General features: G+C 36.1%; 1 protein-coding gene across 1 annotated transcript in view; it reads left to right on the top strand.

Annotated features, from left to right (window-relative positions):
• Positions 1–25,374, top strand: part of TTC27 (tetratricopeptide repeat domain 27) — a 36,153-nt gene extending 10,779 nt beyond the window's left edge. The window contains exons 4-10 of the mRNA XM_009579767.1: positions 4,720–4,818; positions 6,594–6,646; positions 10,898–11,063; positions 17,463–17,660; positions 21,050–21,161; positions 21,765–21,865; positions 25,130–25,374. Of these exons, the coding sequence (XP_009578062.1) occupies positions 4,720–4,818; positions 6,594–6,646; positions 10,898–11,063; positions 17,463–17,660; positions 21,050–21,161; positions 21,765–21,865; positions 25,130–25,252 (852 nt within the window). The 3' untranslated portion in view covers positions 25,253–25,374. The remainder of the gene's footprint in view (positions 1–4,719; positions 4,819–6,593; positions 6,647–10,897; positions 11,064–17,462; positions 17,661–21,049; positions 21,162–21,764; positions 21,866–25,129) is intronic.
• The last annotated feature ends 1,594 nt before the right edge of the window (positions 25,375–26,968 follow it).

Genomic DNA, 26,968 nt, shown 5'->3' with positions numbered 1-26,968 from the left:
TCTTGTGCTGAACAGTGTATGATTCTCTATATCCAGTCACTTCATATTTGAGTTTTCCAGAAATAGAGTGTTCATAGCACCTTTTTTGTGCCCACACCGTTCTCCACCATGTCAGACTGCAAGAAAGGAATAATCCTCTTTTGTGCTAGACTATTTGGCTCATAGCTACTCAGGCTAATTTTCTTAGGTGTGAAGCAAGACAAGTGATCTCTCTCCAATTTGGGAAAACAGTCACACTTTAGAAGTCAGCTTGCCATCAACTACATCTGGAATTTAAAGTTCTGGACAATGCAATGAGAGCCTTATTCTCAACACTTCTCATTCATCTTGTAATAGTAGAAGTAACTTAAACAAGAGTTGAGCTAGAGTCTCTCATTGGAAAAGATGATAAAAGTCTCTCTACTTACTTAAAACTATAGTAAGTTCTGTCAGTGTGGTGTGTTCGAAAGAAACTGAATTTTAAGGGAGATAAATGATGCCAAAAAATGAGTAATTAGAAGGTACTCAGCTAGGATTTCACTCTACTAGAGCTCTTAAAATTTTATTGTAATTACTAACTCCAAAGACTAGTTTTGCTCTGCAGGGTATAGATTGTTTCTAAACTAACACTGCTGTACTCCTAAGAGCATTGTACTGAAGAGTTTACTGGATTTTGGGAGAAAAAAATCTGTCTGTATTTGCCATATGCAAATAGTAGAAATTGCTTTAAAAATGCAAAAAAGTTTCTTCAGATATATGATTTGGGTTTTTTCTTTTTAAGTATTCAGCTGTAATTAGGTTATTTTGGAACCATATTCCCACTAATGTGAAAGAATTGTTTAGACTTTCTTAAAGCATTTCATAATCATTTAGACTTATTAAAGACTTGCCTGGAAATTCCTGATGGCAAGTTTTAACAAAGAGTCCAAGCCTAAATTATCTTCCTTTGCTGGTCACTGTCTTCAGTTTTAAAAAGGATAAAAATTTACAGCTCATTTTCATGTGTTTTTCCAATCAGTAGCAACATTTGAACCTCTAGCCAACACACTTTTTTTTATTTCCTAAAAAGAACTTTAACCTAGTTCCATAAGCTTTGACAAAAGTCTTTTTTGAACTTTGGACAAAGTTTTCCTTATGTTACGTTTCAGTGAGTCACTTTCCTCAGAGCAGTTGTTACATCAGCCAGTGGGATCAGCAGATTTCGTGCCCTCCCCAATAAAAAGGGAATTCTTACCATTCTTTCCACACAAAATAGCTTTAGTCCATTCTTAAACTGTATCCTAAACATATTATTAAAGAGTCACTGTCCTTCTTATATTGTGGAAGAAATTCATGCTCCCATTCCAGATATCTAAAGGATGATAAAATACCATTTCATTGCTATAGTAGATCAAAGGCAATGAACCTTGGTTTTTTGTTTGTTTGGGTTCGGTTTTGGGGTTTTTTTTACACAGCACCACGTTTTTCCATTTAACCTGTCAGACTTGTTCTTCTGTAGCTTTCTCATTTGTCCAGCACACCAGCTTTTAAAGTATGTCCTCTTATTCTTAATAATCTGCTTTATTTTGCTTTTAACTGTTACGATTGTCTAGTCTTTTTAGAGCCTTTTTGAAAGACAATATGCAGTTGCTCCAAGCCTTGAAGTGCCTTGTCTTTAAATGTTTCGAGTCTTCCGCAGACCTTTAGTCTTTTAGCTGCCCCTTTTAGTTTTTAACATAGCTTTTCCATTTTAAGTAGTTCTTAAATTTAACATCCTCTCTACTAAATGAGTTGCCTTTGTTCTTGAAAGACTGGTGAATCTAGGTACATTACAAAGTATCTTTTATATGGTAACATTTTGAACCTGATCATTCACACTGGTCAGGATCAAGGTAAGTACTGTCTTCTGACTAGCTTCTTTATACCTAAAAAATTTAGCCTTGGAATTGCATCCATTATGGTATTTACTAAACTGTGTTGAATAATTGAAATCTCCCCGTATTTTCCGGGATTTCTACTTTCACAGCCTTCTGCTATCTCCCAGTATGTTACCTTCTCCGTTTTAGTAAAGTATTCTGAGATACAGTCTTTATACTGCTTTTTTACTGAGGCCTGAAATTTTAATCCATACCAGTTCTGTTGATCATTTATACAGTTATTTTCTTTATGATTGACGCTGAAGTTTTCTTTAACATATAGCAACATTCTTCCATTTGCATGACCTATTCCATTTTCTATATACTTTTTGCCTCCATATCGTGGCATCTCAGCTCCTTGACTTAATTCCCACCCCAGAGACTTTTAATCTCATTCTTCTTGTCTGCTAAAGGATCCCTTTTGGACACCTTTCCCAACCTTCTCCATCATGTCCACTTCTCACATTTTTTTCTGTTCAGTTGAAAGCCTCATATATAGTTACTGCTAGGCAAAATATTTTGTTTTCAAATTATATTTACCATTCTTTGCAATTACTGTATGATTTTTACTAGATACCTGCTCATATAGCTTTTCTCCACAGAAGTAAAGAATCATTTTACTTTCTCCTTGTGCTGTAACTTTTCCTTGAGAAAGGAGTTAAGCTTAAGCATTGGTAAACTAGTTCCTGAGAGATGTAGCTGCTCACCATCAGCCTCAAAAAACTAAGATGGTGGAAATTTTAGTCAAATCAGATTCTGGAAGCAGAAGCTCAGAAATGAGACTGTGCTGCTGTTACTCAGAATTATGAAAAATGCAATGATTCTTTTTCTCTTAACCCTTTACAGAAGCACTGTTTAACTTGTATCCTGAGCTATAGAGTTGGAGCTAGCCTTCACTTTCATACTTGATCGGTCCCTGTCTCTACCCCTGCTTTTCACGTCCAGAAAGTTATTGATCTAGAAAGAAGAGAAAGGGGAGTTAACGAGGTAGCAGCCATATGGGAATGCTGGACTTCTGGAAACTTGATGGATAAGAGAGGCTTAACAAATGAGATTGACTAAATGTTTATTTCCTATTAATTTTGCCCTCTGAGATTTGGGAAACATTGTTTTTTCCTTGTGCGCAGTTTCTTCTTTGAACGATGAGTTTAAAGATCATGAAAGGTGACAGGCTGACAATGCTGAAAAGTAGATTTTCATGTTTGCCCAGGCTGGATGTAATTGGCAGTTCTGTCTTCACCTATTAATACATCCGAATGCTCTGAAGATCAGCCGTCCCACATACACACCCAAATGCAAAAGGATATCTTTATTGCCAAGCTTTTCAGTTCTTTTCGTGATGTCACGAAGACTGCCCACCAGAGTACCAGATCTGACAGGGATGAATGTCATACATTTGTATGCAGGGATCTAAGTTTTGAAGCAGATTAACTATGAACTCTATAGCAGGTAAGTGAGGTTAGTCCAGTTGTAGCAGACATCTTGCTACTGATTTTAAGTTGGGTCTCAGAGACAGAAAAATGAGTCTGATCTGGAGAGAACTGCAAAAATATCTGCTACAGAGTTTGCAATTAATCAGTAGAGATAGAAGCTCCTAGCATATGAACCAACAGCATATGAACCAACCTCAACCCTGTAAAATCCCTGATTTGCAAATGTTTCTAAAGATAACATTTCTGTGTTTAAATAGCCATTATGGTTTCCTACAAAGAACCTGAGTTATCAGAATTACTTGCTTTAAAACACAAGAGGATATAAAGATTAATCAGACATCCTGAAAAGCAGTATGTTGTTATGCAATATAAATTAGAGTTAACATAACCTGTTTTTTCACCTTCCTCTTCCAACCTTTTTCCATCTCTCAAAAAATTTTCCAAGAAAACCCATTTATGTTTCTTACCTTGGCATTTAGAATAGAGAAATGGCTGAGCTTATTGCAGTAGGTAGTACTACCTGGAATGATTTTGCAGCACGTTATAAAATGTTCTGTTTGATTTTGACTGCATACATTTAAGCAACATAATGATGTCAGAAAATGTTCTGTACTTGGGATTTAATACTTTTCTGAATTACAGAGCTTTTCTAAAAGGTAGTACTGCTTAACTTGCAGCTCTTTGAGAATTAACTGTGTGGCAAGTCAGGAACTTGCTATTGAAGAGCTATGAGCATACATATTTAATTTGCTGTAATTTATGCCTATATCTGATACTATTTGAATCTGTATGGATGAGAGGTATTTGGTTGTAATAGTTAAAGACTTACAATGCAAGATTATTGAACTGGTAAAGTTCTGTTCTCTATGCAAGGCATTATTTAAGTACATTTCTATCTCTAAACATTGCATTATAAACTAGAGAAGATTGATATTCTGACAAGTAGAAAGAGCTATAATTTTGAGGTGTTCATGTTCAGTCATTAGAAATGTTTCTTGTAAAATGTGATTTCTTTGAAATACGTTTCCTAGTATTTACCATTTGACCTAATTGTAATACTATAAAGTGAATGTGGATTTTTCACAAGTTAAAGCAAAATATGCAAACCTCTAAATAGCTATCACTTTCTTCTCTAAATGAAGATGCGCTATTAAAGAGCACTTCACATACGGTTAGGTGGTCTTTATATAGTCAACACCTTTGTTTATCCATATTTATTAAAACTTTGAACCTAAAGTTTTCTTATATTCTGCATACAAGATATTATTTATTCTAATGCAGTACTATTATGATAACTGAAAATCAGGTAAAATCAACAAGAGTAGCATCTGTTTGAGCATCCAGGCAAAATTATTTCTTTTGTGCAGAAATATGTATGTGTATATATGTAATCATCCATTTTTTCTCTCCAGCTAGGTGTATGGTTTTCCTTGGGCTGTGCATACATTGCTTTAGAAGGCTACGAAGGTGCTGCCAAAGCATTTCAGCGCTGTGTGACATTGGAACCAGATGTATGTACTTTCAACAAGCAATTCAGATAGTTTATCTAAAAGCAACAAGGATGTTTTCATTATAAACAAGCAAAGCAATAATGAAAAACTTGTTTAAACCTTAGCCCTTTGAATAAATTAAACTTGTGCATGAAGGATATATTTTTGTCATGAGGCATCATAAAAATACTTGCCCAATACTTAACTTCGTCCAAGTATGTGTGTGTGAATGTTAAAATATGTTGGAGCAGAAATTCCTTTGTGCTTGCATACATTGCTAAAACAGAGAAAAGGGAATGAGTAGACTGTGAGGAGTGCTAAAAGAGAGATAAAACAAAAAAATTTAATTAAAATACTTAGTCCTCTAAGTAATCGAATTCTCCTGAAAAAAAATCAAGTAAGTGGTTGTATGACAGGTAAATTTGTAACTATATAGTTCATGAGCACAGGGAGAGTGGAGCTTGTTAGCCAGTTTTTCAGGATGCTCAGGGCAAGCATGTGTACAATATTGCCATTTGAATGTGACTGTGCATTGAGATAGCAGAGGCGTCAGCTGGATTACCTCTTGGGAATGTGCTGGCGATACTTTTGTCAGAAGGCCTGACTGCCAGCATGTTGCTCGCTTAGAGTTAGTGCCACCTACTCGATAGAAACCATTATTCATTCTTTTCTCTTGGGGAAAAGAATGAGAGAGCAATGAAAGGTGACAGAGTATTCTTTTTTCTTTATTAATAAAATTAAATAACTAACTTGAAAAAAAAAAATGTACATACAGACAGCCCTGTATTTAACTGGAATTTTTACTTTATATATTGATATATATTTTTTGTTTCAGTACAGTAGATTTACTTCCAAGTAAATACTAAAATTTTTACATATCTGTCTGGGGCCTGCACTTGATTGTATTCATATGAACAAACCAACTGACTTCTAAGTGGGTTAAGTGGTATTTCTTTTGTGAGTAAAGGATGCTGGGCTGGCTCTTAGTTATGGAGGTGAAACATATCTTCATACAATGATCTGCTGCAATGTAATGACCGTTTTCATGAATTAAGCCTCAAAAAGGTTTCCCAACATGATTTAAATGCTCCTTTAGCCTGAGGATAGCCTTCAGTATCAGAACGCATTTCATTGCAGTACCCAGGTTCTGTTCTTCAAATTTATACTAGTTGTCACTTTGCTGAATTCAGTGGTGTGGCTTCACATTTACAGCAGCGTAAGGCAATGGGCAAGAATCATCTCTGTACATGGCTCTGCTGGTTTTACCAGAGGAAAGATTGTCTGAGCACTCCGTAATCCTTTTTAGCTAAAACAGTCAATAAACACTGTTGGAACTAACCCTGTTAGTTTTGCCTGAGGTGCATTAGGGGACATTCAGATAGTTTTTTCCACTAACAGAGCAGTGCAGGTAAGTAGCTTCTAGCTAGTGAGAAGTGATGCGCTGCTGGGAGCACTGACCTCTCCAGCCATCCCAGCTAGATCCAGAAGAGGATGCCTGTTTACAATTTAAACTGAAGGCAAGAGCTGACTTAGTGTATTCCAACCAGAAGGCAGTTAATTGATATCTATATACTTGATTGTTGCTGTAGTCAGTAATATTTATTTATGTATTTCTATTTTAATATAATATTTTCTATTTCAATGTAATATTTTGACCGCCTTGTAGAAAGTATGTGTTAATATGCATGATTAGCAAAATCGATGATATTCACAGTAGTTTTATTTACATATTTTTATGAAGTAAGCATAATATAAGTGAATAATTTTTTTTGGTACTTCTTCTGTTATCATTACAGAATGCTGAGGCCTGGAACAATTTATCAACTGCTTATATCAGATTAAAACAGAAGTAAGTACTTCAAAAGGATTAGAAGATACTGCTTCCAAAATAAATAATTGGGATTTCCTTTTTTTGACATTGAAGTTTTTATTCTTATAATGTGGTTACCTCATATTTTGTAATTCTTATCCCTTCAGTTCTCTCTCCCAGGTTGGATCATTGATAACTTATTTCATTTTGCAGGAAATAGTTTCGTAAGCTTTATAAAAGTAACAACCTCTCACCCTACACTTTTTTCTTGTTGAAAGTATTTATGATGTAGTAAGTACCACCAGTGCAACAGATTCATATTAAAGTTGGAAACTAATTTGACTACGAAGTTAAAAAGAAATGTCAATTTCAAGCAAACTATATATTCAGACCTATGTCAATTCATACTACAAATCTCAGTAGATTTAAGGGAAAAAGAAGCAGTTTATTTTTTATATTACGAAAGCAGATGGAGATCTACATACGTAATAGCTCGCTTGTTCTTTTTCCTCCAAATTAACCACTAGTACAAGCAGCTTTGACTTAAACGGACTGCCTTTTTTGTTCTGTATTTCAACTTAATGTAATAAAAGTTACTTGTAGACACAGAATACCTGAAAGAACTTAATATTTAAGAAGAATTTTCACATTATAACTTGTCCCCAAAGAATGAAACAAAAGAATAAGATAAATTTTTAAAAACCTTACTCAAAATCTGACATCAATTTATATGGTTATGCAATCAGGAAGCAAAATGAAAAAGAGAAAAAGAATAGTAAATTTACATAAAAATTTACAAAAAAACATACGAAGGAAATGTGGGAAGTAATAGAAATGAATTCAAGAGATGGTTTAATATGCTAATGGGAGCAGGATGGAAGAGGAAGTGAAGGTTAGAATAACTATTCAAGTCTAAAAAGTAATAGAAATCAAGAGCTGCTTTTAACTTTTCAGTAGTTCCTTTCATCTTCAGCAGTGCCTTGAGAATGCCCAATGTATTGTCTTAGACCGTGTGTGGTAGATTGCTCCTTTTTTTGCATAAAGTTCAAAAGGGTATGTCAGATGCTCAGTGTACTGGTTTATGCTTGTTTTATAAAAGTGTATTTAATCAAAATAATTTTTCTGTCGATCTACTACAAGGCTGAGAAACTACTGAGTGATTAGTTTCACTTTATTGATTTAATTTTATTATTGTTAATCTACTCTTGTGATTTAACACGCTAAACACATACAAAATTTGTAACCTATTTTTTTTTTGATATTGTATCTTAAGCAGTAAAGGGGTGCATGTTTCTGAGCTTTTTTCCCACAGGAATCATGTGGGAGAGGAATATGTGTACAGGAAATCTTAAGTCAGTATTACATGCTGATATCTGAGTGTGGCCTGTATTTGCTGTGGAATAGCAACTTCTTTGATTATTTGTGCAGTCACTTACAGATCAAGACTCTGTGTGAGTTACTTTAACCCACTCTCAGAACAGAGGATATCTGTAGTAGTACACTTCAGTATAATTTATTCTGGGGGGCCGAGCGGTAGTGAAAGTGTAAATCCTTATTTTTCAAGCCTGCTAGCAAAAAAACCAACCAACCAACCAAACAAACAAAAAACTGGGGAAAGGATTGGAAAAAGGAAAACAAAAATAAAATATTTTAAGTTAATTGTTTTCTTTTGCTCCCTCATCAAAATCAAGCTTTAGTCCAGGCTCTTAAATCAGTCCCATCCAAGGATTGCGCATTTGAGTAAGGCTTAGCGAAGTCTCATACAACAGACAAATACAAAATGTGTAAGTCTTTTTGAAAAGTGTATGTAAACAACTTGCTGACACCCAAATGAAAGGGGTTTTGGTTTTTTGGGGGTTTGTTTGTTTTTTAAGAGTCCACAAGTTTTGTGTATTCTGAATTTTCTCCAGAAAAATTAATTGTGATGAAAACAGATTCTACTCTTTGGTTACCAGAAAAACTTCTCTGGGTGCCAGGAGGCCTTTGAAATCTAGATCTCATATTTCTCAGAACAAACTGGGACTGGCCCTCTGTCCTTTGGGTGAAAGGTTCCTGGTTTCCAAAACAGGATGATGCACTGGTACTGCCTACTGTTTCCTGTTTGGATATGAATTGGTTTAACTGTTGCCCTGGTTGAGGATACTCCATCATTACATGACTTATTAAATACATAGGGGATTTGTTTTGACAACCTAGAGGACTTTATTAGCATAGCAAGAGTGATGATTTGAGGAATATGATTTCCATCCCATCCCTCTGGTACCTTGTCTCCATTTCACAGTTCGATCTGATTGGCATCTGCCCTCCTGATAACATACTAACTTTTTTTGAGAAGATGCGGGATATCATACAGGCTAATCCTGCAGATGTTGAAGAGCAGTTTCAGAAACAGTTTCTCAAGGTGATTGGGGTGCATCAGTTAGCCAGACATCTTCCAGCCTGTCAGAGAGCTGTGGCAAATCCCAGCTTCCATTGTAGCAAAATCCATAGAGGAAGGAGCAGGTCTCTGTTCTTTTCTAACATAATCTATCAAAACTGGGCTCTGAAATCCCTTATTAGGACTGTTAACAATGGAGGAGATGTACTGTTAGTACATTTACTCGGCAGCATCACATGTATCAGAAGAGAGAGAAAAAGGGAGTGAACATGGGAAAATCCTGCCTGTGGACTGTTCTGCCGTAGCTGTGCCAAATGACCTGTTTTCCTTCAGTAATTTTGCTCTATCAGTCAGCTCTCTTTGCGTGTATTTGGTAACTCTTTTAGTACTATGGGCTTAGATTGGCAGTTATTTACATTTTTCCCTGACCCAGCCATTCCAAACTTTTAATGATCCACTAGTTAGATATTCCCGTTTCCTGGCTGGGATATTTACACTCTCCTGGACCCTCTTTTTGAAACTCAACCAACAATTTCTTTGAGCTGTCTGTCTTTAGAGACAGAACTTTTAGCAACTTACTCAAGCAACAGAGCAAGTGAACTGCGAATTTTGATAACAAGCCATCTTTATATGATCTTTATTAAGAAGAGATTTATTGTCATACCTCCCCAAAGAAGATTTTTACCAGCCTGGGAAAACTCTGTTTCAAGTTTTCATTTAAAGGAATTTATTCTTTTGTGTTTTTTCTACATGTCATGACTGTCCAGCTGAGAGTAAGCTTCAGTCTCTTAAAGTCCTAAGGACCATATCATTCTGATTCTCTAGCAAAGCTTTTTTTAAAGTTTCAAATTTATTGAAACTTTTGGTAGTACATTTAAAGCTTTAAACAGTAGGCACCCAGACCTTACCAACATATGCTTCAGATTACATTAAGACTTCTTACTCCTTCTGCCTCCTCTCAGGCAGCATTGGTTGCATGTTGTGCAGGAGGTCATACCTCAACTGTAGGTCAGCTGCTTTCAGCCCATATTCTGGATTTGGCCAAACTGTCTTATGTTCCTTACCAGAGAATGCCATTACTTTTCTCCTTGAGTAAGGGAATGGTAGAGTTGCCTGCGGTGGATCCATATGAAAAAATAATGTCCTGACTTGACAGTGACTTTATAGGAATTATTCTGTCCACCTTTATTCCGCAACACTTTCTTCTGCCATTATGAGATGGTTCACTTTGGTGGTTCCAGCACCTTTGGTGAAGGACCCTAACAGAGTTTGGGGCCACTCTGACACATTTGTACTGAGCAGCGTAGCATCAGAGAACAGAGAGTGTAAGTAAAGCTTCCAGCTGACATAAGAAAAAAAATGGTTCAAAATGCTGGGCTTCTGTGCAATGAGTATGCACATTTACCACGTGCAAATGTTTAAAACAAATCACAGAAAGCTGATATTGTTAAGTAACCTTCCTTTGTGTGATGCAATGAGTCAATATCATTCTGCATCTGCCATGAACTCAGTAATTTTTAATTTTTGAATGTGTGTTACAACTGCAGCATTGTTTTCTCATGGTTCCAGTTAAAAATGCAGAAAAGAAAATACTGACATAGATGGCACAATTATGATGAATTTTTGTCAAAATGTAATTATGAGAGCTAACGTAGAAATTACCTAGTTCAGACTCTACAGAGTGTACTGTGGAGTGAACTGATAGAAAGTAATTGGCAAGAGAGATTAAGGAATTATCAGTATTGTAAATTATGAAAAATAACTTTTATTTTGCACTGTTTTCTAAACCTGATTTTTTAAATACGCAGCTTTTTAGTTGATACAATGCCAACTCATTTTAATATAGAAATCTTCTATATTAAAGCTCTAATACAGATTCTTCTTTTCTATTCTTCTTTTTTATTATCGATTAGAGTCAAAGCATTTCGAACCCTCCAAGAAGCTCTCAAGTGCAACTATGAGCACTGGCAAATATGGGAGAACTATCTTCTCACCAGTACAGATGTTGGAGAGTTTTCAGAAGCAATTAAAGCTTATCACCGGCTCATGGACTTGAGAGAAAAGTACAAGGATACACAGGTGGGGAAGTTTTCATGTTAAGTCATCCTATATGTTTATTAATTTTTCTTGTGAGACAGAGAGAGATTTCTGCTGAAATGGTATCAGTAATGATAGTACACATACCAGTGAAGTTATGTAGGCAAGCCGTTTAATTTTTTTGAGATCTGGACTGTAAGACTAAGTATTTAAAACAGAAATGGACAAAAAGTAAACCTTTGGCATCCAGATTGCCTCAGACTTTGTGGAAGGACAAATATGAGCCTTGCAGTTTTAAGATCTATTCCTAAATAAAACACAATGTATAACCCCATCTTTCCACATTGTTCTTGCATATCTTAGTATCAGAAATAATATAAATGATTTAAAGAAAGGTAAGCTTTTCCCATGTGTTTGAAAATTCCACAAGTGAGCCTTTGAAAGTGAATTATGCTTCATAGATTGAATGCATTACAATCAGAACAGTGATTCTTAATAATCGGAACAAAGAAAAATAAAGGAGGTATTTTGCTCATCATTCACTGTAGTTCTGTTAAGTTCAGTTAACTTCTGTGTTTGTAAATATATGCTCTGGATAAAATCCAGAGAGCTTACTTCAACAGCTTCAGCTGGGATGTTACCTTGCCTAAAACCAGGTCCTGATCCAAGCAGGGTTCTGTATACTCAGTGAAAATAGCAAGGTGAATCTGAAAGGCAAGCCAAAGAATCCCTTAAGCAGAGTAGTGAAACACCTCCAAAAGACTTTGCAAAATTAATGGGTCTGGTTGAACAGCTTATGAGCTCTTAGGAAGTTTGTGTGTAGTACCAGGGTAAAAGGACCCAGCTGCTGCTGGTCATTGATCCCAGGAGTATGTTTCTTTTCTTATCCCATAAAATGATTAAAAGTAGCTTTCCTGGATCTTCGGGGTTTGAGTCCAGTGATGAGGTGAGAAAACAGATAGAATTAATTATGGTTGTGGAAACATCTTATTTGTTCATGGGGGGCAGGGATGTTAAAAACTTTTTTCAGATTACTTTTTAATAACAAATTGTACATGAGTACAATACTTACTACTATAAAGCCAACCATACAGGATAACATTCTGTATGAATAAAATGTTTAGGATTTGATATGGCTGAACATTAAAAGGTCTCAAACGCTCTTTGGACTAACAAGTATCTATGGAAAATAGTGTTATATATGGTAAAGATTAGTGTGTTTGGCAGCTACAGTATTGTGGTACTGGTGGGGCCTGTGTGTTTATTCATGGAACATCTTGTAGATGGTTGGCTTTTTTTAATGAATTTTTTTCTCAATTGTTAATTTAAATAACTTTTTTAGGGGTGACCTACTGTATTATTTTAGTCACATTGACAGCTGACCAGGAATAGAACTTTCTACATGTATTTGTCCATTTTAGATATTTTGAGATGATACAGACTCCTGTTAATGTGTTTTGTCAAATTTTGTGTAGGATATTTTATTAAAATATTTGGGGATATTGCTTGCACTAGATTTCTATTTTTGTTGTATAACTCTTTTCTTCATCTTGTTCTTATACAACTTTTATTATTTTTACAGAAGTATATATATGCTATGTATCCTAAATTTTTTTTTGCATCCTAATTTTAACTTTGGCCTTTGATATGTAAAGTGCTTTATGGGTTTCATCATAGCTTCTAATACAGTTTCCTCAATTAGGAGGATTTTACTAGTTGGCCAAGAAAAACCTCAGAGCCTGATTAAAGAATTTCAGAAAGGCTTTAATCAATAATCTTACAAGGAAGAGAAGAGTATTCCCATAGCAAAACAAAAAAAACCCACATAAAACTAAAAGCTTCTGCTGAGATTGTTTACAAAGCTCACCATTAATTTCTGAGCCTCTCCCATTTGCCAACTGGCCTGTTTTAAATAGAGATGCTCTATAACCCTCTCGTGCAATTGTATTTTAACAAAGTAAAATCATGAACATGAGTAAGTGGAAGCATACACCTCTATTTCCATGCAACATAGTATGATCTTCTCTCAGGTATTTGTAGTCGTTGTAGATTTTAATTGATAGACTACTAAGCTAGATAATATAGTGGTGAGAAAGAAGGTAGGAATTTAAAAATCCAGAAAAATAAATATGCACGGGACTGGAAGAAACAAGTTGAGTCATTGATTCCAGTTCTTTGTGAAAACAGAAAGCCAGTCACCAATCACTTTTAGCATAATCGTTGTTGCAGAATACCCCTTGTGAGACTGGGTAGAGATGTGAAACACGTCAACTAAGAATGTGCAATTGAATACTTAATTTGAAATGTCTTTGGTTTGTGTAGTTACATCAGATTTTTTTCTTTTATTTCAGCATAGTATGAAGTCATATTCGTAAATCACTAGTTTCTTCTAATAACAGTAAGGCATTCATATCTTCATCTGTGATTTCTGTTAGGCCATTGCTGTCTTTTTGTGCCAGACTTCTGAGTACAGAATGCAGCTTTGGGAAATTTTGCTTCTAAGCTATTCTAGTTATTTAACGATGTCATCCTTGTGGCAAAAGTTCCGAGATCAGGATATCATGAGGCTTGAAGATATGTATGTACAGATTCTGCAGTCAGAATTGAACAAGGAAGAGCTGAACGGCTCTTTATAAATGAGCAGCAATGCAATAAAAGATTACAGCAAAGGACATACTTTCGAAAGTCTCCGTTTCCTAGTATTCCCCTTAAAGGTTATAAGCATGCTTTCTTGACAGCTGGACTTGATGATCTTAGAGGTCTTTTCCAACCTTAATGATTCCATGATTCTTACCTTCCTTCCTTCCTGGTTCTTAAAATTCTTCAAACTTCCATATTCCTTTTAATGTTCATGAGCCTACTAAGAAATATACCTTGAAAACCTTTAATATAGACATTATGTAATAAAAGATAGAGGCTCACTGAATTATCTGTAGTTTCAGCTAGTAGATCAGTCGCTAAAAAGGATCTTAGGAGAAAGCCTTACCTGTTGCAATCATCAATTTAGCCTCTGAATTATTAGTCTGAGGTCGTAAATATACTTGAAAGATTTCTGCAACTGCTAATCACGCTACTTTGCACCACGTGCATGTTTGTGGAGGCAAGCTGTCTTTTTTACTTGGAAAGTTGCAGTTCTGTGAATAACAAAGTTATTTTGTGGGTGGAAAAGCTGTTTTGCTACATTGCTTTCAGAAACCAGATCTTCATCCTGTGCTGTCAAAGAATATGAATTCAGGAGTATGGACAAATGGTTCCTCTCTGCAATTCTGTGTTCTTGAGAATCTAGCAAGGTTTTTCTGTTACCCGTTCCATAAAATATCATCCTCATTTCAGCAGTTTGTATTGCCAGACTGTTTCCCATAAAAGGCTGCAAGAGCATGTTCCAAGGGGATTTTGAGGAGCGAGGGTAGGAATTAATAATTTCTGGAGCTCTGTTTCTTTTTAGTAGCTTACTAATGACATTTGTCTTTATTATAAAGCTTTAATTTGGGAGGGGCATAGGGAGAGCTCATAGACTGCAGATTTGTCATTTTGGATCTGGTATCTGAGGGTTGTCTTCTTGAGCACTGTCAAGTTTGATTAGTATTAGTGAAGCTTCTAAAAATGGTTTGACCAAAGTGAATTTTTGTATGAAAGGAGCTGTTTGGAAAACAGTTGTGGAATGAGATTAACAGATAGCAATCACAGCATTTAAAAATGATTGGGTTTGTTTCTAAGGTTTTGTCCAATGGTGATTTTTGTTCAGTTTTTAGTAAACACACATTATTCACAAAAGCAAAGGAGAAGGAGGAATGCAGAGCATGTGATGTCATACTAAACACAAACTGTCTACACAGTGGTTATATGGAGCCCAGTTCGTTAAAAGGAGCATTAAAAAAAAAAAAAAAAATCTACTGCTTGTGTGGCATCCTGGGCAACAGAGCATTGCTTTACTCATTTAGTATGTATGGCAGTTTAAAATCTCTCAAAGATATAAACCAAAATTTAACACTTAAGAGAACCGTCTAAAATGGAAAACTCTGTTACACTGCTAATACGTTTTGATTAGCACAATTCACTTGCAATTTGAAATAGCTTTATTTAACAACTGGGCACAGCCAAGTTGCGTTAATGATTCTTTTTATTATTTATTATTATTATTTCTGTTTATTATTTATTATTATTTCTTATTTGTTAATTACTGTTTAATGGACCCTTTAATCTGGGCTTTTACACTAAGTTTATTTTAACTGCTGTAGTGCTAAAGCTTATGTGATGAATTACAAAAAGGGAGATAGATTATTGTGATGAAAGTGTAAGCAAAGCCTGAAGTCTATGGGAATATGGGTAATTTCCAGTTGCTAAATCCTACTGACGGAGGAAACTGTTTTTTTTTTTCATGTGCAAACAAAGTATCATTGGCTTTGAAACTCTTGATAACTATACATGATATTCATGTGAACTAACTTCTTGGACTTTGAGTAATAGTTTTGTTAAACTGAGAAATTGATTGAGAAGTCATACATGTGTGTATGAATCCTCAGGACCAGTTCTAGTTCCTTTTCAAAACACAACATAGGTTAATGTTTCTTCTTACACCTCTTTTATGTTTTTTATTACAATGCTGTAGTAATGGAAATATCAATACTTACTGGTGTTTTTCTAGCAAATCATTATAGAAGACCTGATTCATTTAATGCTGGGTTTTAGTCCCTTAGATTCCAAATCATGAATGCAATATGAATTTCAGAACTTTTTGACTATTAATAGTTGATCATATTTTTTATTATCTTAAGTGAAAATCTGAGCTCTTTAACAGAAAAGAAAAGAAAGAACAGCCAGTTTGTCATATCATTTTATAAGGACTATACTGTTACGGTTTGGAGGGGAGGAGGCGGGAGCTGTTTATCTGATGTTCAAATGCTATTACGATTTCATATTGATTCTGAAAAGATACCAGGGAGACGTATAATTTTTTTTCACTTTTTCTGTTACATAGATTTATTTCATAACATCATCAGCCATTTTGATTTATTTGGGTTTTTTTGCCAAAGATTTCCTATATTTGATAAAACTCAGTAATTAATTCTTGGGATGCATGTTAATTGAGTCATTCTATAGAAGAAAAGTTGTTTTAGGAAAATGACATATCACAAATACTAAACTGCATATGTTTTTATTTTAAGTGTAATATACTTTGATACTGTCATAATTTTTGCATTACTTTGTGCCAGTGAACTATGTCTTGGTTTGTGAGGATGCACCTATGTCCTGCTTTTACTAGAGTAGTGGTACATTTGTGTGGTTTGGGGCTATTCACAGATCATCTTTGAAATCGGTTTTATTACTGTTTTGATATTAATATTGCTATTAATGCGATTTCATTGTAAATATTAATATCACATGGACAAAAATGTTGAAGCATTAAAGTTGCCAAATGATAGCCTCACAAGTTAGGAAGTACCAGCATGAACGTGTTTGTATGTCTTTACCGGCCTATCTTGAATGCAAGCCTTATGAGACTTCCATTTTGTTTTTGTCATTATTTCTTCCCCAGTCTGTGTCTCATGCATTACACAGAACAGATAGTTCCAACTTAATAAGCCACAGCTTTTCTGAGCTTTATTGTCTTCTAATTCACCATATGATCCAATGTCTTAATTTACATTTGCTGTTTCTCGTTTTATTGAGAAGGAACTGAGGCACAGCAAAACTGTTTTCTAATTTTCAGCATCCAGTTTGGGACGCAAAGGCTCATGGTTTTTTCTGGAATACTTGGTATTATGTAGCATTTCATACATGCAAAGCCCAGCTCCCATTGAGTTTGCCAGCAGCTGCACGTGCTCAGCATTTCTGCAGGTCAGATCCCACATTCTCAAGCCAGTGGCTCAGAAAGTACAGCCTTTAAATGAGTACTTGTAAAATGTTTGATTGAACTGACTTGACTAGTAATTCATCAGAAGTGCATTAAACATAGAATTTCCCAAGGTAGCATTCAGTTGCCTTCCAGTTTCCATCTCATCTACTATCCATCTTTCAGTTTCTGCAGGTAGTTAAATAGAGGTCCTGTAAACAAAAGTGTCTTCCGTTACTTCAATTAATCTGGTTCAGCTTGTTTACTGATCTTTTTATAATGGTATTGTAAGGTGAAAATACCTTTAGGATACTGTCACAATTTCCTATACCATTCTCTTTCACACTAGCCTGTCCTGGTAACCCAAATTTCTATCTTAGCTCTTTGGCCTCTTTATCTTCACCAAACATAGAATCTTATAGATGAGGTTTAAATTAGTTGAATTACTCCCCTAATAATGTCTTTCTTCTTAAATTCTATACTTGTCGTATGGTATTATATTTGTATTTTACTGAATCATTAATAGAGACCAAAAATTACATATATCATTATATATACTGATGTTGATTTGAGTTGAAATAAAACCTCTTTCCTGCTGCTTTTTTAAGGTGCTGGCTATTCTGGTCAGTGTGGTAGTGGATGGTATGGCAGATCGCACTGGAGAGGTAGCGAGTGGATTGAAGGGGAAATTGCAAGAGCTCTTGGGCAGAGTGACTTCACGAGTGACAAATGATGGGGAGATCTGGAGACTTTATGCCCGACTTTATGGAAATGGACAGAATGATAGTGGTGAAGATATTGAAAAGGTAAATGTGTTGTGAGGTATATGTTTTTAGGGATACGCACTTCTGGTACAAACCTTCTGTTCTCTAACAAACTATAGTGCTATAGTAAGACATGCTTTGGTTCCAGATGTGTTTTGCTTTAGTGTTTCTATAAGCTTATTTTGTGCTTTTCATGTTCCTACAGCACACATTTTTATTATCTAACAGGAGCAAGATGTTTAACATCAGTTTTTGTGGATTTTTAAAAAAATCTCTTTTATCAGTATTTCATTTTAAAACATCTTATCACAGCATATGTGCATTGTCTGGGATTTGTGTTCTGAAACTTTTCTTGTCAGTAATCTAATGGTGGTGGGTTTTTTTTAAATTGGAATCTTTGATTCTGAAGACAAGATATTGCAGCTTCTGGAAAAAAGTGGATCTTAATGGCATGATCCAGTCGCATCACAAGCCATCTATATTCTTTGCAATCACTAAGGGAAAATGCATTTAAGATCGTCCATACCACAGTTCGAGTTCCCAGAGTAGAAGTGCTTTGTCCTTACTTAGCTTAAAATGGAATTAAATAATGCTATTTAATTCTTAATCTGTTGAACCATTGGTTTCTCTTTACCCGTCTCTGGTTTTGCTACATTAACTTCCATCTCTTGTTCCTATCACTTCCCAGGTAATCGAGTTGATTGCATTTCTAAAATAACCACTCTGTGCTGCCAGAAGTGTTTACTTTGTTGTATGCTGAAGTGTGCTTTGCATTTGGTATTAACTTTCCAAAATTCAAATAGCTTTGCACACTACAAAAATACTTATGGGTTATCAGATCTTCACTGAAGCTGAAAATACATAAGGTCAGCATTCGTATGTGTTTCCTAATGGGGGTATGCCTTTGGCCTACACAAAAATGTCAGTCTAGAGGATTGCTTGTCGCTTGATGTCAAGCATATTATGCAGATGGTTGGGCCTACAAATTGTATGCCTGTGGGGTTAAACTTAAAATTATTTGGACCTTACTCATTGTCTTCCTCTTTACACTTTACCCTGTGAAATGCCCTGTTAAATGCCGGTGTCCATTATACCTCCAATTCCTCCCTTTTTTCCTTCCCTATTTTTCTTTACAGCTGAACAATAAGAGAGATTTGGCCTATTTAGAATTCAGAAATACAGACACTGCAATATCCTGTAATATATCCTCAAATTCTCACTCAGACATGCAAAGTAGCAGAGGCCCTGTCTATACTATAAATGTAATCATTTCAGAATCTGGTTACATCACAGTATTTTTCACTAACCCAGTTAAAAACATGGTTTCAATTTGTAAGTAGACAGGACTTTAACTGTGTTTCCTAATCAGACTGGTTATGGAACAAGTTTACGGGCTAGCTTGCCCTGCAAAATGGAATGATGTTTATAAATACTAAAGGTATGCTTAGGTGTGTATCCAAGTATCCTAGTATAACGGTACCATAGATATAGATCACGAAAGAGCAAAACTGCCTACAGCCACAACATATATTAATTTACAGTGTAAAAATTAATTTACAATACGTTAGATAATCACTGGTAGCTTTTCTGATGTCATATTATAAAGTAAAAATGTTAAAAACAGTATTTATTGGCTTCACTGCTACAAGCACCATCATGTGTCAGTCAGATACTAAGTGAATATAACTATCTGTAGAAAAATTCCAGATGTATCGTTGCAGTTTTCCGCCCACATTTATTATGCAAAAGGTCAGAATTCTGAAAGGGCATTATTTACTATATTGTGGCATCATAGGACAAAGAGATGGGAACAGATCTATCATAGTGTCAGGGTTTTACCTTTATTTCATAATGTAATACCTTATTTAGTGCGGATTTAATTATATTTAACCAATTTTGTTCCTAACATTGCATTTGAAAGAACAACCTTGTATATCTGGCTATTGTAAAGGGTGAGTTGGTTGTTGGTTTTTTTACCTTTCTGCTCTGCTACCGTATCTGATGCCATGCTAGAGTCTACAGTTACAATTCACAACAGTGCTTTGTAAAGTTAATCAAAGTCAGACAGGGTTTACAAGTTAGGTGTGTAAAACTATTGAAGTGTTGGGTTTGTGGGGTTTTTTTCTTTAGCTTAGCATATATTTACTCTTACACTTTTATGTATCCGATCTGCCACCTCACTCAGTCCTTCATTCTTTCCTATGCTGAATGCAGTCCAGTCCACCCCTTTCCCACCGAGGACATACCCAGGCTATGAAACACTTCTGTTCCTTGAACTTTCCCCAGCTCATAACTGTTTCCTTCCAGGATAAATCCAGGTTCCAGAAGTGCAAACAAACAGCCCACAAGACTTTGAATTCTTTCTCCTCCCTGACATCTGTCAGCAAAACCCCCCTAATTTGCTGCTCTGACTCAGACACGTGCAGACTGAAATCAAACTGCTGTAAAAACTGTGGTTCCTTCTCTTGGAAGTTCTTGCCTCTGCTGGCCAGAACTACTACCAATTATAACCTAGGTTATTATGAAAAAGATTAATTTCCTCTGGTTTGATTTAATACACCTTTACTGCAATTTACAGCAGCGTGAGCAATTCAATCCATAGTGATTGGAACTCCGGTGGGAGAGAAGGTAGAAGCTTCTGGGGTGACGACCCTGAGATTTAATCTGTATTTGTTCAGCAATCAGAAATCTTTATTGCGCTCATGTACATGTAGCGCACTGAAAGTTTTTTATTCCTTTATATGATATTTAAACTCTTCAAAAAGATAATTGAAGAGTTGTCATTGAACCAAGCCATGTAACTTCTGGCACGTATTTGTTTCGTATTTCTGATGCTGTAGAACGAAAACAAAACTCGAAAGCAAAAATTAATTTCTTCTGCTTAAATTTTTCATGTTTTTTTTTTCTTAATGGGACCCTCCTTCCATATTGTTTACATTTATTTTTCCTGTTCACACTGAGAACCAGAGCAGAATGGCAGCTAATAGCTGCATCTGTAAAATAAATTATTCACCAAGAATACATATATAGAAAGAAAGCTTTGATGTATTCAGTTACAAATTTTTAGGTACAAAATTGCTGTTCAAAGTGTGAGTACAAGTATTTTTCCCTTTTTCATGTGCATTTAATTATGATGACTTGGCAAACATGGGTCACATCCATCAGTCTAGACAGATTTTTAAAAGATAAAAATTAGACACATGTTACTTTATATGCCTCTCATACTTGAGATACAATATTGGTGAAGAACATCTGTGTTACAGCTGGTGCTTACAGTTGCAGAGAAGGACACTACTCCAACTCACAGGAAATCAAGCATAGTAAAGATACATTCATTTTCTGGATTGAGCATTAGTTTCATAGATACTTAAAACTAAATCAGTCTCCTAGTTTGTTTTCTCACATACTGATCATTTTTTTCCTCCTTGCAGTCACTGCAGTGTCTCACTAAGGCACATAAATGTGAAATTCAATCAAGTGATTGGGAGAAAGATGTTTCTTCTTTTAAGAAAGTGGTGAAAGGAGCCATAGAGATTGCACATGGTATGTTCTACCTGAAAAGAACTTTTATTATTCATGAAGAATGTAGCAAATATTTGTTAAGCTTATTAACAAAATAATATTATACTTTACCCATTATATTTATTTCTACTGTTGGGAGTCCTCTAACAGAGAGCATCATCCTGATAGTTCATACAAAAATATACTTGGAATGAGGCAGAAATTGTGTTGGGTGAGTCAGTAAACATATGACTGGTAAACATGGAATCGATTAATTTCATGGTCTAGCAATTTCATAACGCACGTGAAAATGCATCTATAGTTCATCTCAGTCCTCAAATCATCACTTAAGTTTGATTGACTGTGCCAGTCAGGAGGTGGACAAACCTTTGACTCGGTAAGACTATTCACTGTGCTGTGATACTTATGTTTAAGAAGGATACATATACCTGTTGGGTTTAGAGTTACCGTCTCAAAATTACTTGGCATTCTTTTTCTTTGTGTTTCTTTTTGGGGATATTACATTAAAAAATTGTCTATGGAAAGTATCAAGATTTTTAATTAAATGTTGTTGTTTAAAGATTATTGCTGTAGAGGTAATGCTTTTTTGTTTTGGGGTTCTTTTCTTTTGTGTTTGGATTCTAGTGGCTATAAAATGCAGCAAGAACAAAACTAATAATCAGGAAGCTTTGCAGATACTTTCTTCAGCTCGGCTCAACTTACGTGGCTTGTCATCCAAAGCAAAGGTAGGAATGTTTGAAAGGTAGGAATTTTTGTTTGAAAGCTAGGAATCTTTGTTCTATTGCCAGAAACCATTTCTCTGTTTTGAGTCCTTTGTAGATCAAATAATACCTGCCTGTCCCACTGCATCATCAGATGGATATTCACCTCTACGCTGCTAAGGATTCCAGTTTTAAGTAGACTTTTATTTCCCTTCTTCCTGCTAGGCTTTGACTGAAATAAACCTACTACTCTAAAATGTCAATGCTATCTCTTAGACTAAGTTAGAATTCTACTTAAAATATTGGGCAGACTCGAATGTTTGGAAGAAACCAGTCATTTCAAAGACCTATTCCTTATGTGAGTAGTCATGGGGGAAGCAGGGCAGTCTCAGAAAGAATGGATGTAAACCTGCAGAAAGGACCAAAATGTGTCAGGACTACTTTGCATCACTTGAAGTGTATTAAAAACAGAGTTACTTATTAAAAGAGAGTACTAATTTATAATAGGTTTTCATGGATATCCTACCAATTCAGATATTAATTCGTTGGAAAATGTCATCATGTTTGAATCATATGTTTGCTTTTGGAGTTGTGCCTCCATAGCCAGGCACCCAAAGAGCCAAGTCTGTTTCTGCACCATTATTATCCTAATTTTACCCTTCATCTTACAACATGAGATACAGCCATTGTTTAGCTGAGGGCTGATCTGGAATACGTTTTCATTCAAAATACACTTAGTGCCTTAAAGAAGTATTCTTCCTGGCTGTGTATGGAGTTTAGTAAATGTGAATTACAGAGCATAAGTTTTATAACATGTGTGCTTGTCTTACAAAGTGTTTATCCATCATCAGTGTGCTAAACTTGGCTCACTCTCTTTTAAGTCCTATAATTTTAAGGATAAAAGCCTAGGAAATTTGTGTAAGCAGACACAAGCTGGCTCCGTAACTGTGCTTTTAGATACCGGCATATGTAAGGCTTTAGACTCTATGATCTTAGAGGTCTTTTCCATCCTTAATGATTCTATGATTCTTCAGAATGTGGTGAAAAAAGCCACAACATATATGTTTTGTTGTGATTCACAAATGATTTTTAAAAAAAAAAGTGTGTAGACTGAGTAAGACTGTAGAGAAAGCAAGACTACTTGACATAATTATATAAAAACAAGTACAGGTAGTTTATATTATGCAAGATCATCTGACATGTTAGAGATAAAGCTATTGGTGTGACATCACTGTTTTTGCATACTTTCCAAGATGCCATCTTATTTTTAATTTGAAGTCATATTGAATTTCCAAAGTATGATGTGGTTTAAAAACTCAGTCATCTTCTGTAAGATCCTATGCACAAACAGTTTAGCACTGTTTATGCCTGTCCAAGCTTGACTGCAGCATCTCCTTTTGCTGCCTTGTGAGTCAATATTAATGTGAGGGGTTTTTTTCTTTTTTCTTTTAACAGAGAAAAGCACTTAAAAAAATGGGCTAAGAGCAGACTCGATAGTTAAGATTTCAAAAGGAACAAAGGAACAGTGAAAGTAACTTTTAAAAGATAAAATTTCAAAATTTTGTAGTCAAGACATGCAATTGGAACAAATCAGTAGTTTTTGTACAGGTGAAACAAGGTCGCTTCTCAGACTTCTCACCCTTCCTGGGATCTTCATCTCTGACATTCCAGCTCCTGTGTTGTGCTGGACTCATGATGCATCCACATTCTGCTGAAGGCTGCAACTCGAAAATATGTTGTTAATGGGCTCCTTTCTGTACAGAGCCTTCTGGGCAGTTGCATGCTCTGGCAAATAGCACAGTGGGCTCTCTCCTGCTCCTTTCCCCCATGCATCATTTGGATCTGACAGGTGGGGTCTCCGAAAAGGAGAAAGGTCATGGAGCTGTATCGTAAATGCATGAAATGTGCATACTGTTGTGGGGAAACATGGGGCACAAAGCCCAAAGAATGATGGTGCGTGAAACTTCCCCAGGCTGCATCTAGTTGGATAGATCTCTTTAACTGTGTGGAAAAAAAAAAGAACAAATAATTATATCATCCTGATTTATTTAGCTCTTAGCCAGAAAGAACCAAACTTTTCTGTCACATTCCCAGTGTGAGGGTTTCGGGCTGAAAGTCAGAAAAGTTTCTGTACTTGTAGCAGGAACATGTTCCTATTTTTATGTAAGATGTTCCTTTGTTCAGTGACAACACTGTTCTGAGGCACATTGAAGACCTTGGTTCAGGCCTTTTAAGTACATTTTTGTTTATATACGTATCTGTATTGTCCCATTAAGTTTTGATGATATAATGATGTACAGATGTACTCCAGAGCAACTTTTGTTTTCTTGGTTTGTTTTTGTCTCTAAATGTAGGCTTTTCATTTGTGTCAAATGAAGTGTGAATCACTCTCCCTTTACATAATAAAGGGGAAACATATGTTTGGGTCCCCCACCACTACCATATTTCTGTGGAGTGGTACCTCACACAGCCTCCATATTACTTGAGTCAAATGACACGTCCTGGCCTTGCAATAGCAACATGTTCTGGTGCAGTATGCACAAAGATCCAGTCAGAGCTTGCTATCTCAAGGCTTTAGACAAGTCATTTAGCATTCCTCTCCCTTGGTTTCCCTGTAAATACGTGAAGATCATGATTGCTCATAAGTTAGCTGCTTTATGTTTTTGTTAATGTCTTAAGGTCTTTAAGAACAAACTATTTTTATTACTCTGTAGTGTTTTCTTTTCTCTTGTATAACTTAATTACACACAGATTATGTCTCCACCCACGCATGTCTTGACACCAAATGTTAAAAGATGTTTATTTGGGGTTTTGGAGAAAATGACACAACAGAATATGACACTGAGAAAAATGGCCATTAAAATTCACAACTACTAATTTATCAGCAGGTGGGTTTGTAAACTGCAGTGACAGTATGTGAGATGCTCTTCTAATTTGAGTTTCATGGTAAAGTCCTTCACTTTCGATGGGATCAGGAGTCAGCGTAGGCAGTCAAGTCAGAGCAGAAACCCAAGATCCACAGGAGGATTCGGCCCCTCTGGCAAAATATCAGGTGTGTGGCACAGACCACACGGTCTATATACGTGTGTGTGTGTGTGTGTGTGTATACATACACACCTTCTGTTTATTAGCCACAAAATGGACTTTTTAAAAAGAGAGATACCGTCATAGGTACCAAAAATATGAAAGGCAGGATAGTGGTGATGAGGTTTCTGTATTCTGTCTCTACGCTGAAACAGAGAAAGTGTATGTATATTTTAAAATAATGTATTTCTTTTTGTCATGCAGCAGCTTTTTGTGGATGTAACAAGTAATGAGGTTCACAGTGAGATAGCTGATGAGGTGACAACTATGGACAACATGATTGCTAAACTTCAGGAACTGAGTAACCAGCTGAGAAACCAGTGCTGACATACAGACCGGATTTCGTGACAGGAAGACAATAATGACATGTTTCTTTTGCCACAGCTTTTGCTGATGAAATGGTAACAATTCTAATGCAACAACACTCTCAATAAACATTTTTCTGTACAGTGCTGTTCTTGCGGTCAGCTTTCTTCAGAGTTCAGGCTGCTTTTTAAGATTCTTATCTGCTCTCGCTGTCTTGCAAAGTTGCATGTTTTGATTCCTCAGGGCCAGATTTTCTGGAACAGAGCTACTTGTATTTATAAGGCGATTATTGAGGATTAGTTCTGCCTGGCTGCATCACACCCAGGCGCCAGGCCTCCGCGGGATGCCCCACCTACGTTGCAAGCGGGGGAGCAGGAGAGGCACCAGGGCGGGAGGAGGTGGACAAGCACTCAGCAGAGGCAGGAGCTGGGCCCAGCCTATCACCCTCACCAGAGAGGCGCACAGCCAATCGGAAGGCACGTCTGTCTGCCGCTGGCCAATCAGAGGAGCTGTAAGGCTGGCCCTTCAGTGGTGGGAAGCTGAGGTGAGGGCAGGGTGTCATGGCAGGGAGGACCGTGGGCACCAGGGGGCTGCAGGCAGGGCCAGGGCCTGAGGCGGCTCACTAGGTCGTCTGGCTCTTTCCGATTTTCATTTGGTGTTAACTGCTTACAGGGGAGTAGGAGTGGAGTCCCAAGAGTAAGAATTTAGTCTTTTTTGTTATTCTTGTAATACAATCGAAGTAGCAGGATGTTTGCTGCATTAGGATTTACAAACAGTTATTACTTAAAGCAGTATTATTTTATTCAAAAACACATAACTTGTGTCCCATGGGCAATAGACTAGCACTTCATTTGGGCCTTTTACAGGCATGGGGATTTCCCCCCACTGAGGCAGCAATAAAACTGCAATCTAGTCTAAAGTAGTTATATCTGACTAGACCTGAGTAAGTTACTTTCATCTAGACTATTTTGCATTGTTTCATTTTTAAGCATTTTTGCTACAGCTCTTCTTAAAATAGGATTTTTTTCAGAGTTTTCCAGAAACCTATGCAAAATAGTTTCCTCACTCATCATGATTTTGGCTCTTTCTTCCGTATGACAATGATGCAGTCTCCAAAAATGTGGTTATCTATATTCTGGGTACGCACCGTCTGTGGTATGGTCATTAAAACTATACCGTTACTAAATGGCAAGAATACTGTCCCTGAAGAGAAAGTTGGAAGGTAAAAGGAAAACAAACAATTAATTGGATTTGAAGCAGCAGTAAAAGCATGTTATTTTGGTGTGTGAAGGGGGAAACCATCCTGATGCATTTGTAAAGCTTTGTATCCTTGTAAAGCTTCTTAGAATGGAGAATAAATTATTTGCTGCTGGTATTTTAACATGAGGTTCCCACAAAAATTATTATCTTAAAAAGGGTTTATCTGCTAGTGAAGGAGAGCTGGCTCCTTCATTGAAATGGCCCAGAAAGGGAGGAGGCATTAAAGTTTGTGCAGAGTGAATTTGCTGGAGATACTCCCATTTTGCTTCTATGTACAGTGAAGGGTCCAGCTGACTGAAAAAAACAGGCTGTGAGTTTTGTGACAAACTCCCACCACTACTATCTTTTATAATTATGTTTATTCACAAAGGAAAAGAAAAAAATCTTTAAAACTATTATTTTGTTCCCAGCACTAAATTTTCTTGGGAAGAAAGAGTTTAGGTGTGGAATTGTTTGGTGGCAGAAAAATCTCCCATT

Source organism: Fulmarus glacialis, unplaced genomic scaffold (genome assembly GCF_000690835.1).
Source record: "Fulmarus glacialis isolate BGI_N327 unplaced genomic scaffold, ASM69083v1 scaffold17086, whole genome shotgun sequence".
NCBI lineage: Eukaryota > Metazoa > Chordata > Aves > Procellariiformes > Procellariidae > Fulmarus > Fulmarus glacialis.
Note: the sequence above shows the minus strand (reverse complement) of the source record. Positions and strands in the feature narration are given on the sequence as shown.